Source organism: Xenia sp. Carnegie-2017, unplaced genomic scaffold, assembly GCF_021976095.1.
Source record: "Xenia sp. Carnegie-2017 unplaced genomic scaffold, XeniaSp_v1 HiC_scaffold_20, whole genome shotgun sequence".
Classification (NCBI taxonomy): domain Eukaryota; kingdom Metazoa; phylum Cnidaria; class Anthozoa; order Malacalcyonacea; family Xeniidae; genus Xenia; species Xenia sp. Carnegie-2017.
Window position 1 is genome coordinate 3,206,644 of NW_025813483.1, and position 17,516 is coordinate 3,224,159.

Genomic DNA, 17,516 nt, shown 5'->3' on the forward strand with positions numbered 1-17,516 from the left:
AATGAGGAAGTGTATAATATAATGTATAATTTCAGCTTGGTTGGTGATGTTTTACTGGCTACTGGCTTTCTCTCTTACTCCGGACCTTTCAATCAAGAGTTTAGAAATCTCCTTCTCTCCAACTGGAAAAACATGATGAAGAGGAATAAAATTCCTTTTTCCGAAGATCTCAATTTAACTGAAATGCTGACAGATTCTGCGACGATTGGTGAATGGAATCTCCAAGGTCTTCCTAACGACGAACTCTCCATACAAAACGGTATCATTGTTACCAAGGCGACAAGATATCCTTTGCTCATTGATCCGCAGGTTTGATAGATGCAGCAGTGGAAATGTTCGTAAAGTTCTTGTCAATGATGTATGTTGGATTTTTTTCTGTTTAGGGTCAAGGTAAAGCTTGGATAAAGAACAAAGAAGCTGCTCAAGACTTACAGGTTGGAAAGATCGTTGTATCGATCGTGGGTTGTTTTTTTAGTGAAATTACATACTGTGGTTTTATCTACTTACTGTGACTTAAAGAACGCTGCATTGCATACTGTGGTTTTATCTACTTACTGTGACTTAAAGAACACTGCGTTACATACTGTGGTTTTATCTACTTACTGTGACTTAAAGAACACTGCATTACATACTGTGGTTTTATCTACTTACTGTGACTTAAAGAACACTGCATTACATACTGTGGTTTTATCTACTTACTGTGACTTAAAGAACACTGCATTACATACTGTGGTTTTATCTACTTACTGTGATTTAAAGAACACTGCATTGCATACTGTGGTTTTATCTACTTACTGTGACTTAAAGAACACTGCATTACATACTGTGGTTTTATCTACTTACTGTGACTTGAGCACTGCATTACATACTGTGGTTTTATCTACTTACTGTGACTTAAAGAACACTGCATTACATACTGTGGTTTTATCTAGTTACTGTGACTTAAAGAACACTGCATTACATACTGTGGTTTTATCTAGTTACTGTGACTTAAAGAACACTGCATTACATACTGTGGTTTTATCTAGTTACTGTGACTTAAAGAACACTGCATTGCATACTGTGATTTTATCTACTTACTGTGACTTAAAGAACACTGCATTACATACTGTGGTTTTATCTACTTACTGTGACTTAAAGAACACTGCATTGCATACTATGGTTTTATCTACTTACTGTGACTTAAAGAACACTGCATTACATACTGTGGTTTTATCTACTTACTGTGACTTAAAGAACACTGTATTACATACTGTGGTTTTATCTACTTACTGTGACTTAAAGAACACTGCATTACATACTGTGGTTTTATCTACTTACTGTGACTTAAAGAACACTGCATTACATACTGTGGTTTTATCTACTTACTGTGACTTAAAGAACACTGCATTGTATACTGTGGTTTTATCTACTTACTGTGACTTAAAGAACACTGCATTGCATACTGTGGTTTTATCTACTTACTGTGACTTAAAGAACACTGCATTACATACTGTGGTTTTATCTACTTACTGTGACTTAAAGAACTCTGCATTACATACTGTGGTTTTATCTACTTACTGTGACTTAAAGAACACTGCATTGCATACTATGGTTTTATCTACTTACTGTGACTTAAAGAACACTGCATTACATACTGTGGTTTTATCTACTTACTGTGACTTAAAGAACACTGCATTACATACTATGGTTTTATCTACTTACTGTGACTTAAAGAACACTGCATTACATACTGTGGTTTTATCTACTTACTGTGACTTAAAGAACACTGCATTGCATACTGTGGTTTTATCTACTTACTGTGACTTAAAGAACACTGCATTGCATACTGTGGTTTTATCTACTTACTGTGACTTAAAGAACACTGCATTACATACTGTGGTTTTATCTACTTACTGTGACTTAAAGAACACTGCATTACATACTGTGGTTTTATCTACATACTGTGACTTAAAGAACACTGCATTGCATACTGTGGTTTTATCTACTTACTGTGACTTAAAGAACACTGCATTACATACTGTGGTTTTATCTAGTTACTGTGACTGAAAGAACACTGCATTACATACTGTGGTTTTATCTACTTACTGTGACTTAAAGAACATTGCATTACATACTGTGATTTTATCTACTTACTGTGACTTAAAGAACACTGCATTACATACTGTGGTTTTATCTACTTACTGTGACTTAAAGTACACTGCATTACATACTGTGGTTTTATCTACTTACTGTGACTTAAAGAACACTGCATTACATACTGTGGTTTTATCTACTTACTGTGACTTAAAGAACATTGCATTACATACTGTGATTTTATCTACTTACTGTGACTTAAAGAACACTGCATTACATACTGTGGTTTTATCTACTTACTGTGACTTAAAGAACACTGCATTGCATACTGTGGTTTTATCTACTTACTGTGACTTAAAGAACACTGCATTGCATACTGTGGTTTTATCTACTTACTGTGACTTAAAGAACACTGCATTACATACTGTGGTTTTATCTACTTACTGTGACTTAAAGAACACTGCATTACATACTGTGGTTTTATCTACTTACTGTGACTTAAAGTACACTGCATTACATACTGTGGTTTTATCTACTTACTGTGACTTAAAGAACACTGCATTACATACTGTGGTTTTATCTACTTACTGTGACTTAAAGAACATTGCATTACATACTGTGATTTTATCTACTTACTGTGACTTAAAGAACACTGCATTACATACTGTGGTTTTATCTACTTACTGTGACTTAAAGAACACTGCATTGCATACTGTGGTTTTATCTACTTACTGTGACTTAAAGAACACTGCATTGCATACGGCTATTGATCATATAAAAGTTTATCTTCTGTTAAGTTTGTTTGATTTAAAGAACTTTGACTAAGGTTGTCGTATAACGTCAGTTAACATCAACACCTGCAGTCTTCCTCAGGACTTCACCCGACCTTGATGATCTACATCTACAAATATTTAAATGGAGTTTCTTTACTCTTGTTTTTTTTTTGTTCAATATTTTTATTTCATTGATTTCATTGATATTTTATCATGTTACATGTAGGTGACATCCTTAAACAACAAATACTTCAGAAATCATCTTGATGATGCATTGTCACTTGGGAAACCTTTATTACTTCAAGATGTTGGTGAAGAGCTTGATCCTGTCCTGGATAACATCCTCGAAAAGAACTTTATGAAAAGTGGATCTACACTTAAGGTACACATGCATACACGAAAGGTACACATCCATACACGAAAAGTACACATCCATACACGAAAGGTACACATGCATACACGAAAGGTACACATGCATACACGAAAGGTACACATGCATACACGAAAGGTACACATGCATACACGAAAGGTACACGTGCATACACGAAAAGTACACATGCATTCACGAAAGGTACACATACATACACGAAAGGTACACATGCATACACGAAAGGTCCACATCCATACACGAAAGGTACACATCCATACACGAAAGTTACACATCCATACACGAAAGGTACTCATCCATACACGAAAGGTCCACATGCATACACTAAAGGTACACATCCATACACGAAAGGTCCACATGCATACACGAAAGGTACACATCCATACACGAAAGGTCCACATGCATACACGAAAGGTCCACATGCATACACTAAAGGTCCACATGCATACACGAAAGGTACACATCCATACACGAAAGGTACACATCCATACACGAAAGTTACACATCCATACACGAAAGGTACACATGCGTACACGAAAGGTACACATCCATACACGAAAGGTACACATCCATACACGAAAGGTACACATCCATACACGAAAGGTACACATCCATACACTTAAGATATACATCTGTATACATCCGTACATTTAAGGTAAAGTACCCATCAATACATCCAAATCTGGTCAGCTGCGTTGTATTTCATCCTAATCTAAAGAATCAATTTATTGCGTTAGTCTTTCTGCTGTTTCTTAATGTCTTTCTCGATTATTCTTGTATTGTAGGTTAAAGTTGGGGATAAAGAAGTTGATGTAATGGAGGGTTTTGTTCTTTATATAACGACCAAACTTGGCAATCCAGCTTACACGCCAGAGATCAGTGCAAAAACCTCAATTATTGACTTTACCGTGACTATGAAAGGTTTAGAAGATCAGTTGCTGGGTCGTGTGATTCTTACTGAAAAACAGGTTGAAATGTCATGTTCTTTTTTTGCATTCATTCTTCACTTATAAAACGGGGGGAATGGCGAGAATTTAGACGGAATTTGTTGATTGTTGTTTTCATAAATGGATCCAGGAGGGGTTTGCTGCAGCTATTTTGGTGGCTACTTTGTACGTGTACCCGTGCAATTTCACCCGTGTTTGTTAAATTCTCTCTACATCTCCTATAGGCAAAGCTGGGACTTAGATGTACACTGGGTGAACATCTCCTATAGCGAAAGCTGGGACTAAGATGGACACTGGGTGTACATCTCCTATAGCGAAAGCTGGGACTAAGATGGACACTGGGTATACATCTCCTATAGCGAAAGCTGGGACTAAGATGGACACTGGGTGTACATCTCCTATAGCGAAAGCTGGGACTAAGATGGACACTGGGTGTACATCTCCTATAGCGAAAGCTGGGACTAAGATGGACACTGGGTGTACATATCCTATAGCGAAAGCTGGGACTAAGATGGACACTGGGTGTACATCTCCTATAGCCAAAGCTGGGACTATGATGGACACTGGGTGTACATCTCATTAAATCTATTTTTTGTTGTTTTAGGAACTCGAGGCAGAACGTACGAAATTAATGGAGGAAGTAACATCAAACAAACGTAAAATGAAAGATCTTGAAGATAATTTATTGTATCGTTTGACGAGCACTCAAGGATCACTTGTTGACGATGACTCTCTCATAAGTGTACTGGGTATTACAAAGACGACGTCGGAGGAAGTGAGTGAGAAACTTATTGTTGCTGCTGAAACTGAAGTTAAGATCAATACAGCAAGAGAGGAATACAGACCTGGTAAATACTTTTTTTTTTAGAAGTTGAAGTACTTTTTCTTCTTAATGAAGTAACGCTTTTTCACAACATGCTTGAGATGAGAGTTTTCTATGGATTTTGCCATCAACTGTGCTTAGTTCTAGTTCTCATTTGTACGCAATAGTATGTATAGTCTCACATCAGTGCAAGGTGGTCCAGTTGATTCGTATGAACTTTATTAGTTTGTGGAGAGGAGTACGCAAATTTTCAGTCATAATACTATTGGCATTTTGTCTGTATTCTTCATTCTGTTTTTCAACATATGCAGTTTTTTTAAACCCCTTACGTCGTTGGCCGTTACTGGCCTGGCGTGCTTCCGCTATGCGTAAAAGCAATATTGTATTTATGCATGTTTATTATAGTGGCATCACGTGGCAGTATATTGTATTTATGCATGTTTATTATAGTTGCATCACGTGGCAGTATGTTGTATTTATGCATGTTTATTATAGTTGCATCACGTGGCAGTATATTGTATTTATGCATGTTTATTATAGTTGCATCACGTGGCAGTATATTGTATTTATTTATGTTCATTATAATTGCATCACGTGGCAGTATATTTTATTTATTTATGTTTATTATAGCTGCATCACGTGGCAGTATATTGTATTTATTTATGTTTATTATAGTTGCATCACGTGGCAGTATATTGTATTTCTTGATCGTTGAAATGTCCTATGTTAACATCATGTATCAAACATCACTGAAGCAATTTCTTGGTTTATTTGATATCTCAATGGCGCGATCTCAAAAGTCTCCAATTCCTGCCAAAAGAATTCAGAATATCATTGACTATCTCACTTTTGAAGTCTTTAGGTAAGAAAACCTTTGTTTTATCTTTGCTTTTGTATCTTATTTACTGGTTGAAATATAAGGAGGTGGGTGGATTATATCAGGAGGTGGATGTATTATATGAGGAGGTGGATGGATTATATGAGGAGGTGGGTGGATTATATGAGGAGGTGGATGGATTATATGAGGAGGTGGATGGATTATATGAGGAGGTGGGTGGATTATATCAGGAGGTGGATGTATTATATGAGGAGGTGGATGGATTATATGAGGAGGTGGGTGGATTATATCAGGAGGTTGGTGGGGTATGTGAGGAGGTGGATGGATTATATGAGGAGGTGGATGGATTATATGAGGAGGTTGGTGGGGTATATGAGGAGGTGGATGGATTATATGGGGAGGTGGGTGGATTATATCAGGAGGTTGGTGGGGTATATCAGGAGGTGGATGGATTATTAGGAGGTGGGTGTATTATATCAGTAGGTGGGTGGATTATATCAGTAGGTGGGTGGATTATATCAGGAGGTGGGTGGATTATATCAGGAGGTGGTTGGATTATATCAGTAGGTGGGTGGATTATATCAGGAGGTGGGTGGATTATATCAGGAGGTGGTTGGTTGACATCAGGAGAGGTGTATACGTATTGACATGTTGATTTTTCTATCGAGTGGAAGGGGAGGGGTATACTTTTGGAGATGTTTGTAAAGACTTTAATATTTTCAGATATACTACTCGTGGTCTTTACGAAAGTCATAAATTTCTCTTCACGTTGTTATTGGCGTTAAAAATTGAACTACAGGATCGTAAAATTAAACAAGACGAGTTTCAGGTGCTCATCAAAGGTAATTGATGTGCTCTTCAAAAGAGCATAACGATTTAACGTTTGTACATACGCTTTTCATTCTTTTGAGGTTGAGAAACGTCTTTTATGTAGAGTATTTATGTTTCTTTTTTCCTTTTGGAGAAACAACTTGTATGGAAAAACAGTTGTAAGGCGACTAATAAGGATGATGCATTCATAATGTATTCATATTTGTACATAATGTATTCATATTTGTACATAATGTATTCATATTTGTACATAATGTATTCATATTTGTACATAATGTATTCATAAGAAGTTTATATGTGATGCTTCTTCGTATAAAACAGTGCACGATGCCCGAGAGCAGGGCGTAAGTATGTGTAGTGATGTTGGAAAAATGACGAAAACTACAGATTCATCCTGACAATCCCCTAAATCCCCTTTAAATCCCCTGAAGAGTGAGCAATCACGAAACAGGCTTGTCTGGATGATTTTGTAGGTTTCGTGATTTTTTTCAACATCACTACATATAATGTATTCATATATACATAATGTATTCATATACCGTACATCCTGTGTTCCAAGAGCAGGAGTCACCATTTTACTGTGGTGATAGCCGGGAGGGCACATTGTTATACACTTTGTATAATGTATTCATATATACATAATGTGTTCATATATACATAATGTATTCATATATATATAATGTATTCATATATGGGTTACTCTTGGTTACTCTTGTACTTAGGATACAGGATGTTCGGTTACATATTGCATGGATTATTTTGTAGAGTCATTCATTCATATATACATTATATGTCTATATCTGTTATTCAGGGGGAGCTGCATTGGATCTCAATGCTGTCCAACCAAAGCCGAAGAAATGGATTTCAGACATGACTTGGTTGAATCTTGTACAACTCAGTAAACTACAACAATTCTCTCAAATTATTGGCCAGGTTATCGTCATTATTATCATAAAAGTTCTACATTTCTTTACATTATGTTATGAAGTTAACATCTAAAGGAACACGTTTTCATTGACGTCTTGATACCATTTAGAAAACAGTATTTTATCGATATCTCATATCGGTATGTTGCTTAACTGCTTTAGATCTCTCGAAATGACCGGAGTTGGAAAAATTGGTTTGATTCAGACAGTCCCGAAGATAGTCCAATACCTGATGGTTATGAAGAATCATTAGATACATTTCGAAAGCTTCTGTTAATACGTTCATGGTGTCCAGATCGAACTTTGAGTCAGGCTAGACGTTATATTGCCGACTCCATTGGTACTCAGGTACTGCAATAGTCTAACCCAAATTTTTATTTTAGCAGATTGACATGTGATATTTTACATTGACATGTGATATTTTACATTGACATGTGATATTTTACATTGACATGTGATATTTTACATTGACATGTGATATTTTACATTAACATACATGTATGTTATAGTTTGCCGAGGGAGTCATTCTAAATTTGGAAGGAATGTGGGAAGAAAGTGATCCTAGAATACCAATGGTTTGTTTACTTTCTATGGGTTCCGATCCAACCGCTTCCATTGAGCTGCTCTCGAAGAAGAACAGACTTGGTTTGTTTTATTAACATAGAAATTATCTCCTATCAACTGTTTATTTTTATGTGATCAAATATCATTGGTGTTAGGCGGAATACGTCTATAATTTTGACAAAATAGACGCTACGTGAAAGCTAAAGTGGTTTTATTACATAATGTAGAATGTCGTGCTATTTCTATGGGTCAAGGTCAGGAAGTTCATGCTCGAAGACTTTTACAACAATTTATGGCTGATGGTGGCTGGGTGCTCTTACAGAACTGTCATTTAGGATTAAATTTTCTTGATGAACTACTTGATACAGTATGTTATTAATATTGTTCGCTCTTGTTAATGTGATGAAATGATTTTATGACGTGAAGTATGTGTCCAGTTAAATGTAGTGTCGTCTTTTTCAATCTTTATTTTATGTGTGTTATTTTCTTGAGGTGTTGACAACTGAGACTGTGAATGCCAACTTTCGGTTGTGGATCACAACTGAAGAACATCCCAAATTTCCCATCAACTTTCTCCAATCCTCCATCAAATTTACGAATGAGCCACCTGAAGGCATCAAGGCAGGACTCAAGAGAACATATGCTGGTGTAACACAGGTACAGCAGTGGTATTTATGTATATTTATGTATAAAATGAAGCATATGGTAACACTGGTACAGCAGTAGTATTTATGTATATTTATGTATAAAATGAAGCATATGGTTACAATGATTGATATCATTTTTATTTGTGTATTATTCAGGATCAGCTCGATGTAACAAACATGCCTCAATGGAAACCCATGCTCTACGCTGCCGCATTTCTTCATACTGTTGTTCAAGAAAGACGAAAATTCGGTCCCCTTGGATGGAACATTCCTTATGAATTTAACTCTGCTGATCTTGGTGCTACGGTGCAGTTTATACAGAATCATTTAGACGATATGGATGTGAAGAAGGTCAGATGTGGCATTAAATTATCATGTTTGTGCATGGAGATCGTCCATGTTAGTAGAATCCTCAGAAATACTGCTGTTGTTGATGTTGACTGACGTTTCGCCAACCTTAGCGGTAGTCATCTATAAACATGTTACGATACTCCCTGCTTTAAACCATTCACTTTATTAAATTATCATGTGTTTTACTCACGAAGCAATTATTTCAACTCTACACTCCAGCTCATTGCTATATTTCATGATACTTCAGGGTGTTTCGTGGCTTACTGTTCATTATATGATTGGTGAAGTACAATATGGAGGACGCGTCACCGATGATTTTGATAAACGATTGTTAAATACATATGCGCATGTGTGGTTTACGGATGCTCTTTTTGACGAATCATTTAAGTTCTACACTGGTTACCAGATCCCACGGTGCGCTCAAATTGCCGACTTCAGATCTGCTATTGAGGAGTTGCCGCTAACGGATACACCAGAAGTAGGTGTTGAATCGAAAATTATTTCTCTGGTGATTTTTAGCAAATTTGCATCAAGGATCGTTGTGGTAGCCTTGTAATATACAGTTCAACATGACTTACATGAAGTGTATTAAAATGTTTTATATCACAGGTGTTCGGACTTCATCCTAACGCAGATATAACATATCAAGCTAAAACAACGACAGATGTCTTGGAGACAATTGTTAATATTCAACCTAAAGACAGCGGTGGAGGTGGTGGAGAGACACGTGAAACTGTCGTGTTCAGACAGGCGTCGGAAATGCTCGATAAACTCCCGGGAAACTACGTACCTCATGAAGTAATATATTGTTTTAATACACGGATTTTCACATTCGTTACAGAAGGATGCCGTAATTTTAAGGCCGAGGGACTGCTATAGAAACGGCGTCGCATTAATGTGTTGCTTTCTAAGGAAGTTTACAAAGACTTTTTTGATAGATATATGTTTGTAGATGTATATTGACTAGGTAGGTTACTAGACTCCTGAGAAGAACTGTTGATGTTGTCGGTGACTGATGTTTCGACAAGCTTGGAAAACGACCGTCAAGGTTTTTTAAACGTCAGTCTACAACAACACCAACATTCCTGCTCAGGACTCTACTAACCTGGACGATCTACGTCTACAAACATGTAACGTTACTCTCGGGTTCAAACCATTTACTTTTGCTATATTGATTGGTTGTTCTCGAAAATAATTTAATGATTCTTTTATCTTAAGGTAAAAGCTCGTCTTCAAAAGATGGGGGCATTAACATCAATGAATATTTTCCTTCGACAAGAAGTTGACCGTATGCAACGTGTTATTTCAACAGTACGAAACACTTTGGTGGATCTAAAACTGGCTATTGATGGTACTATTATAATGAGCGAAAATCTCAAAGATGCCCTGGATAATATTTACGATGCAAGAGTTCCAGGACTTTGGAAAAAGGTGCTTTACGCTTTGCTTCAACATTATGTGTTATTTGGGGATTACTGATTCTATATCACTGTTTTAGATCTCTTGGGAGTCGACGACTTTAGGATTTTGGTTCACTGATCTTATAGAAAGAAATAATCAATTCTACAGTTGGCTTTTTGAGGGAAGACCTATTTGCTTTTGGATGACTGGCTTTTTTAATCCTCAGGTAAAAATGAAAAAATATGTAAATATTAGCATTGGGCATCAGTAAACTTGAAGATGATGTATGACTAAACATGACGCATGACTGAACATGAAGATGACATATGACTAAACATGAAGATGACGTATGACAAAACATGAAGATGACGTATGACAAAACATGAAGATGACGTATGACAAAACATGAAGATGACGTATGACAAAACATGAAGATGACGTATGACATAACATAAAGATGACGTATGACAAAACATGAAGATGACGTATGACAAAACATGAAGATGACGTATGACAAAACATGAAGATGACGTATGACAAAACATGAAGACGACGTATGACAAAACATGAAGATGACGTATGACAAAACATGAAGATGACGTATGACTAAACATGAAGATGACGTATGACTAAACATGAAGATGACGTATGACTAAACATGAAATTGACGTATCACTGAACCATTGAACTATAATACAGGAACGCTACCTGTAATCGAAAATTCTAATAAGTTTTTGAAGCCAAATTTTACACCCAGACACACGTGTGTAGTTCAGTCAATTTTCACCCCGCGAGAGAATCTCGAAACACTACATACGCGTGTCTGGATGTAAGATTTGGTTTCAATTATATGCTTCTTCAGGTTACGTTCCATGCATGACTAAAATGAAGATGACGTAGAAAGACTGAACATGAACATGACGTATGACTGAACATGAACATGACGTATGAATAAATTTGAACATGACGTATGACTGAACATTAACATGACGTATGAGTAAATTTGAACATGACGTATAAGTTAACTCGTTAAATTGTTTTTCATCAGTGACCTCTATCTTTCTTAGGGCTTTCTTACTGCCATGCGTCAAGAAATCACACGTGCTCATAAAGGTTGGGCTCTAGATTGTGTTGTTTTGAGCAATGATGTTACGAAATACATGAAAGAAGATCTTACGTCTGCACCTGTAGAAGGTGTGTATGTTTATGGATTGTTCTTAGATGGCGCTGGTTGGGATCGTCGTAACTGCAGGCTCGTTGAACCTCAAGCAAAGGTACTATTTACAAATCTTCCTGTCGTACATGTTTACGCTGTGAATACCACATCGGCAAAAGATCCACGTTTATATGAATGTCCAGTTTACAAGAAACCTCGAAGAACCGATCTAACATACATATTCTGTCTGAATTTGAAGACTTTACAACATCCTGATCACTGGATTTTACGTGGCGTTGCCTTGCTTTGTGATACAAAGTAAGGTTAAAGACAGAGCAAGATTTTTGTTGGGACATATTTGTGATTTTTGTTTTATTTCACTGCGAATTTAACTGAGAGAAACGCGCAATTTTTACTTTATACTTACTGAGAAATTGTAATTACCTGTAAAACAGGTAATTTTTATATTGTTTAATTGTGTTTACAATATGTTTTTTGATTAAAACCAAAGTATATGATACATTGTTACTTGTTTTTGTGAAAAACGTTTTACCTTAATTGTTGTCGTAGTTGTTGCATAAACGAGTGAAATTCATGTAAATCGCCTCTTATTGTACTGCTGTACTAATTTTGTTTGCGAGGTCTTATTGATAGTGAAGAAATCGTTGCTTTTCTTGAAAGCAGAGCAACGTGGAAAAGAAAGAGATTAAAACTTATGATGGTAAGAAAATTTTACTTCGGATATTAGTTCTTTACAAGATATCAAAATATTGCAACATCGCGTCTATAATTATTTCCATATTTGTATCTTAACTCTAAAGTCTATAGAAAACTCGTGTTCTTGAATTTTATAAATGTTTCTTACTCAAAAAGAAAAAAATATTGTTGATGGAGGTTTTGGTGATAAAATTTATTCACCTTTCTATTTCATTCGCCTGTTTTTCTTTGTGTATAATAAGAAAATATTTTTGTTCTGCATTTTTATATGACGTCTGTTGTACACTGGTTTGTAATTGATCAAGTTTTACAAACATCAAATTTTATACTTTTCATTAAAAATGTTATTGAATGTAACGTTAAATTGAATTAAATACAATAAAAGTTAAATACTAGTAAAATTAAATTAAAAATGCGATGTTTATCGTTTTGTAGTAAACAGTTAAGAAAAGGCAACTGATTTGTCAATATTGTTGGTTATAATAGCATGAAGTAGATACTTGTTTATACGTACCGCTGGACGACGATTGCTGTCGTTAATTTTATCAAAACTATTTACATCGTAATCGAAGGTCAAATGTTTTAGCTATTTATCGTTAAATATGTGCTTATTTTATCAAAGATGAATCTTTATTTATTAACTTTTGTTGTTTTCCTCAAGGTTACAGAGGTATGCTAAATCATCTTTCTGTTTATTAGCGATATAAAGTATATTTAAATCCATTCAAACCTCACATTCTAACTTCATGTACTATAAATTTTTATATTCCATTTATCGTACTTTTCTTCGTGGTAATTTTAACAACAACAGCATTGTAAACATATGAAAATTTAATATTTTAGGCACAATATGGCGATGTACGATGCAAATGTGTTTGTCCAAGAGACGTTTTGAAACGTAATGTTGTAATCAAGTTTGTCTCAGTGCATAATTGGTACGTTAAATATTGTAGATATCCTGTTTGTTTAGCCTTTTTTTGTGAATTTCTATCTGTTGACTTACTGTGAAAGCAATAAATTTCTGAAGAAATCAGTTATATGTTTGTAGAAATATTGAATGTAACGCTAAATTGCATTAAATACAATAAAAGTTAAATACTAGTAAAAGTAAATTAAAAATGCGATGTTCGTCGTTTTGTAGTAAACAATTAAGAAAATAACAACTGAGTTGTCTATATTGAACAACTGAGCTGAAGAAATGAGTTCTGAAATTTACAGTTTACATCTCAGGAGTAAAACCTGCTGCCAGTCAGCTGTGTTAACTACTAGTCTACTACGTATGTAACTGTGTGTATAAATGAGTTATGATGTTCTGAAATTTAAAGTTTATATCTCACGACTAAAACCTGCTGCCAGTCAGCTGTGTTAACTACTAGTCTACTACGTATGTAACTTTGTTTATAAATGAGTTATGATGTTCTGAAATTTAAAGTTTATATCTCAGGACTAAAACCTGCTGCCAGTCAGCTGTGTTAACTACTAGTCTACTACGTATGTAACTGTATTTATAAATAAAGCTTTATTCCATCTTGCATGTGCTGTTATTGAACAATAGTTCTTCATAAATGTCAAGTGTGACTTAACAAAGCATATTTATATTCAAACATGTTGTATTTCACCAAATCTTTAAGATACGTATTTTCCAACTTGTGGTGTTGAACTTGTGATTACGAAACAAGATATGATTCTTTATCACAACCTAAAATGCCTTGAGTAGATAACAATTTAAAGTTTTTAAAGTAATCTAGAAATACGTAAGAGCATTATTTCACCTAGTTTGAGTCGAAACATGTGTAGTCATGATTAATGTTAAATTTTTCTTGTTATTTGTTACAAATTACAAAGTCAACATAGCCAATTGTTATGTTACAGCACCTGTGTAAACTTGATACAATTGGAAGAAAGCAAATGTCTACGTTGTCGCTGCGACTACGAAGCAAGAAACACAGTGTTAATTAAGGTCAATGTTTGTTATTGATACTTCATCTAATTTTGATATGACATTAAATGTTAAAACAAATATTGTTTTTCCATTTCAGGTTGTAGTAACATTCATTGTGGTTGTCTTGGTAATTCTTATTATTTATATGATTATGTTGTCAATATTATCTCTGTGGAAACCTCGTGAACTTAGTGTTCGATCTGATGTGGTAAGTAATGTCTGAAAATTATATTTTTAGGTGTGCTTCAGTTTGGATTACTTATATACCATGATTAGGAATTTTTTGTAAGTGTGCTTCTTAGAGCACTAATCAAAAGTGTCCATTCTCAAAAGTAAATAAATCCTTAAATAATCTTTCAATAAGTTGCATAAGATAAGCAATGTGTAATTGAGCATTTAACTTAAATGACAACTTTTAAACTTTTTTATTGAACGCATGTGTCAGCTTACTTTAGTCGTAGCCAGTGCCAAGTAAATAAAATGTTGACAAACAGGTTGATTTATACTGAAGTATGAGACATGATATGTGGGTGGACAAAGAAATAGACATGGAAGTTATTTATATTAATAGGGTGATTAGTGATGTTATGTTGCTTGAAAATTAATTTAAAGTGCTTCTAATGTTACTTTGTTAGTCTTGGTGTATAGTGTTAGTGTTGGTGTGTAGTTTTAGTCTTGGTGTATAGTGTTAGAGTTGGTGTGTAGTCTTAGTCTTGGTGTATAGTGTTAGTGTTGGTGTGTAGTCTTAGTCTTGGTGTATAGTGTTAGTGTTGGTGTGTAGTCTTAGTCTTGGTGTATAGTGTTAGTGTTGGTGTGTAGTCTTAGTCTTGGTGTATAGTGTTAGTGTTGGTGTGTAGTCTTAGTCTTGGTGTATAGTGTTAGTGTTGGTGTGTAGTCTTAGTCTTGGTGTATAGTGTTAGTGTTGGTGTGTAGTCTTAGTCTTGGTGTATAGTGTTAGTGTTGGTGTGTAGTCTTAGTTTTGGTGTATAGTGTTAGAGTTGGTGTGTAGTCTTAGTCTTGGTGTATAGTGTTAGTGTTGGTGTGTAGTCTTGGTGTATAGTGTTAGAGCTGGTGTGTAGTCTTAGTCTTGGTGTATAGTGTTAGAGCTGGTGTGTAGTCTTAGTCTTGGTGTATAGTGTTAGTGTTGGTGTGTAGCCTTAGTCTCGGTGTATAGTGTTAGAGCTGGTGTGTAGTCTTAGTCTTGGTGTATAGTGTTAGTGTTGGTGTGTAGTCTTAGTCTTGGTGTATAGTGTTAGTGTTAAATGTTTAAAAACAGACAGAATTTGTTTGTCATGCTGAATTTTTTGTGAAGATTTGGCTTAAGTTACGAAAGCAGGATTGTGAGTATTTAGATTTGCAGTGAGGTGATGGAAGGAGGTGTTTCAACATGTTACATGTATGAGTTTTTACAACAATTAATATATGCTAGTTAATGTGTGTTTGGAGTTAATATGTAATTTTTTCAAGCTTATAGAAAACATTAAATCCTGAAAAAAATTGTTTTACTGTTTTTACAGCTTCAAGAGAGATTAATACAACGTTCAAACACACTGAACCGACTAGATAGTACTGTAACGAAGTGGAAAGAAAGTGTTGAAAATCAGCGTAGAAATGTTTACAATCACCACACAATGCTTAGTTAATAATATTTATAAGAAAGTGTTGAAAATCAGCGTAGAAATGTTTATAATCACCACATTATGCTTAGTTAATATACAAGTTTTTTCTTCACTAATCATCTTTGAGTAATTCAAGAAAGAATGCTGACAGAACATTTTGGTTGTAAATGTAACGTTAACTTTTTTAATTCATGTTTTTTAAGGAGTCAAGAAATATATTAATGCTTGACTCAAGTAATGTCATCAAATACAAAACTACTTGTGATAGTTGAACTAGCTCATTTTACACAACAATTACTTCACAAATTTTATATTGTAGATAACATAAATCTTAATGTAATCATGTACAAATGTTGTTGTCAAATGTAATTTTGTAAAAACCCCAAATTATCCCAACATAACCCTAGATTACATAAGAAATCGAAACTTTTACTGTCGTTTCCACAAAAATATAATTGTGCATTTTCTCAAATTTTCATATTTTACCATTTAATTCATGCATTTACTTTTACCTTAACCATTTACTTCATTTCTTTGGTCTATAGTCTTTAGCATGAAAATGTGCCAAAAGACTATGAACTATAGGTTTGGCATTAAAATGCATGAACTATAGTCTTTGGCATGAAATTGTGTAAAAATACATGAACTATAGTCTTTGGCATGAAAATGTGTAAAAATACATGAACTATAGTCTTTGGCATGAAAATGTGTGAAAATGCATGAACTATAGTCTTTAGCATGAAAATTTGTAAAAAAGTATGGACTATAGTCTTTGTCATGAAAATTTGTGAAATTGCATTATAGTTCAGGCATTTTCACACATTTTACTACCGAAGACTATAGCGCAAGCAACCCGTATTCCCATTAACAACAAAAAATGTCTCCAACCCATATAGTTTATCGGTTTCGACCACACACTGACATTTTCCTTTAATCGATAGTTGTTTTTTAAGGAAAGATTATCTCATTTGCTTCCTGCAATATTGGCTTTTTCTTCAATTTGTTAAAATTCACTTCATCCAAGAGATTTACGCTGGAACATGGATTTACATCTGCCATGACTAACACACATTTTGATCCCAAAGACTATAGTCTTTGCATTTTCTAAATTTTCATGCCAAAGACTATATTTCATGCATTTTAAAATTTTCATGCCAAGGACTATAGTCCATGGATTTTCAAAATTTTTCATGACAAAGACTATACTCCATGGATTATCACAAATTTTCATTCCAAAGACTATATAGTCCATGCATTTTCACAAATTTTCACAATTTTTCACAAAAAGACTATAATTCACAAATTTTCACAAATTTTCAAAATTTTTTTAAAAAAGACTATAATTCATGCATTTTCACAAATTTTCACAATTTTTCATACAAAGACTATAATTCACATTTTCACAAATTTTCACAATTTTTCACAAAAAGACTATAATTCATGCATTTTCACAAATTTTCACAATTTTTCACAAAAAGACTATAATTCACGTATTTTCACAAATTTTCACAATTTTT

At 34.6% G+C, this 17,516-nt stretch overlaps 2 protein-coding genes across 2 annotated transcripts in view; both read left to right on the forward strand.

Moving 5' to 3' along the window:
• Positions 1-12,241, forward strand: part of LOC124440953 (dynein axonemal heavy chain 5-like) — a 59,088-nt gene extending 46,847 nt beyond the window's left edge. The window contains exons 79-96 of the mRNA XM_046991378.1: positions 36-309; positions 384-434; positions 3,076-3,231; positions 4,023-4,205; positions 4,789-5,032; positions 5,683-5,869; positions 6,569-6,687; positions 7,488-7,609; positions 7,765-7,950; positions 8,112-8,247; positions 8,394-8,533; positions 8,659-8,823; positions 8,970-9,164; positions 9,412-9,642; positions 9,774-9,962; positions 10,383-10,595; positions 10,663-10,791; positions 11,633-12,241. Coding sequence (XP_046847334.1) covers positions 36-309; positions 384-434; positions 3,076-3,231; positions 4,023-4,205; positions 4,789-5,032; positions 5,683-5,869; positions 6,569-6,687; positions 7,488-7,609; positions 7,765-7,950; positions 8,112-8,247; positions 8,394-8,533; positions 8,659-8,823; positions 8,970-9,164; positions 9,412-9,642; positions 9,774-9,962; positions 10,383-10,595; positions 10,663-10,791; positions 11,633-12,043 — 3,331 coding nt within the window. The 3' untranslated portion in view covers positions 12,044-12,241. The remainder of the gene's footprint in view (positions 1-35; positions 310-383; positions 435-3,075; positions 3,232-4,022; positions 4,206-4,788; positions 5,033-5,682; positions 5,870-6,568; positions 6,688-7,487; positions 7,610-7,764; positions 7,951-8,111; positions 8,248-8,393; positions 8,534-8,658; positions 8,824-8,969; positions 9,165-9,411; positions 9,643-9,773; positions 9,963-10,382; positions 10,596-10,662; positions 10,792-11,632) is intronic.
• A 736-nt stretch (positions 12,242-12,977) lies between these two features.
• Positions 12,978-16,431, forward strand: LOC124442773 (transmembrane protein 9B-like). Its single transcript, XM_046993265.1, has 5 exons — positions 12,978-13,108; positions 13,282-13,373; positions 14,311-14,398; positions 14,478-14,588; positions 15,898-16,431. The coding sequence occupies exons 1-5, from the start codon at positions 13,061-13,063 to the stop codon at positions 16,021-16,023; spliced, it is 465 nt and encodes a 154-aa protein (XP_046849221.1). The 5' UTR covers positions 12,978-13,060; the 3' UTR covers positions 16,024-16,431.
• The last annotated feature ends 1,085 nt before the right edge of the window (positions 16,432-17,516 follow it).

Bases quoted from the DNA above. Each gene is read 5' to 3' on its own strand.
- LOC124442773 (XM_046993265.1), top strand. From the start codon at position 13,061: ATGAATCTTTATTTATTAACTTTTGTTGTTTTCCTCAAGGTTACAGAG. The intron at 13,109-13,281 runs GTATGCTAAATC...TTAATATTTTAG, and splicing joins TTTTCCTCAAGGTTACAGAG to GCACAATATGGCGATGTACG. The intron at 14,589-15,897 runs GTAAGTAATGTC...CTGTTTTTACAG, and splicing joins TTAGTGTTCGATCTGATGTG to CTTCAAGAGAGATTAATACA.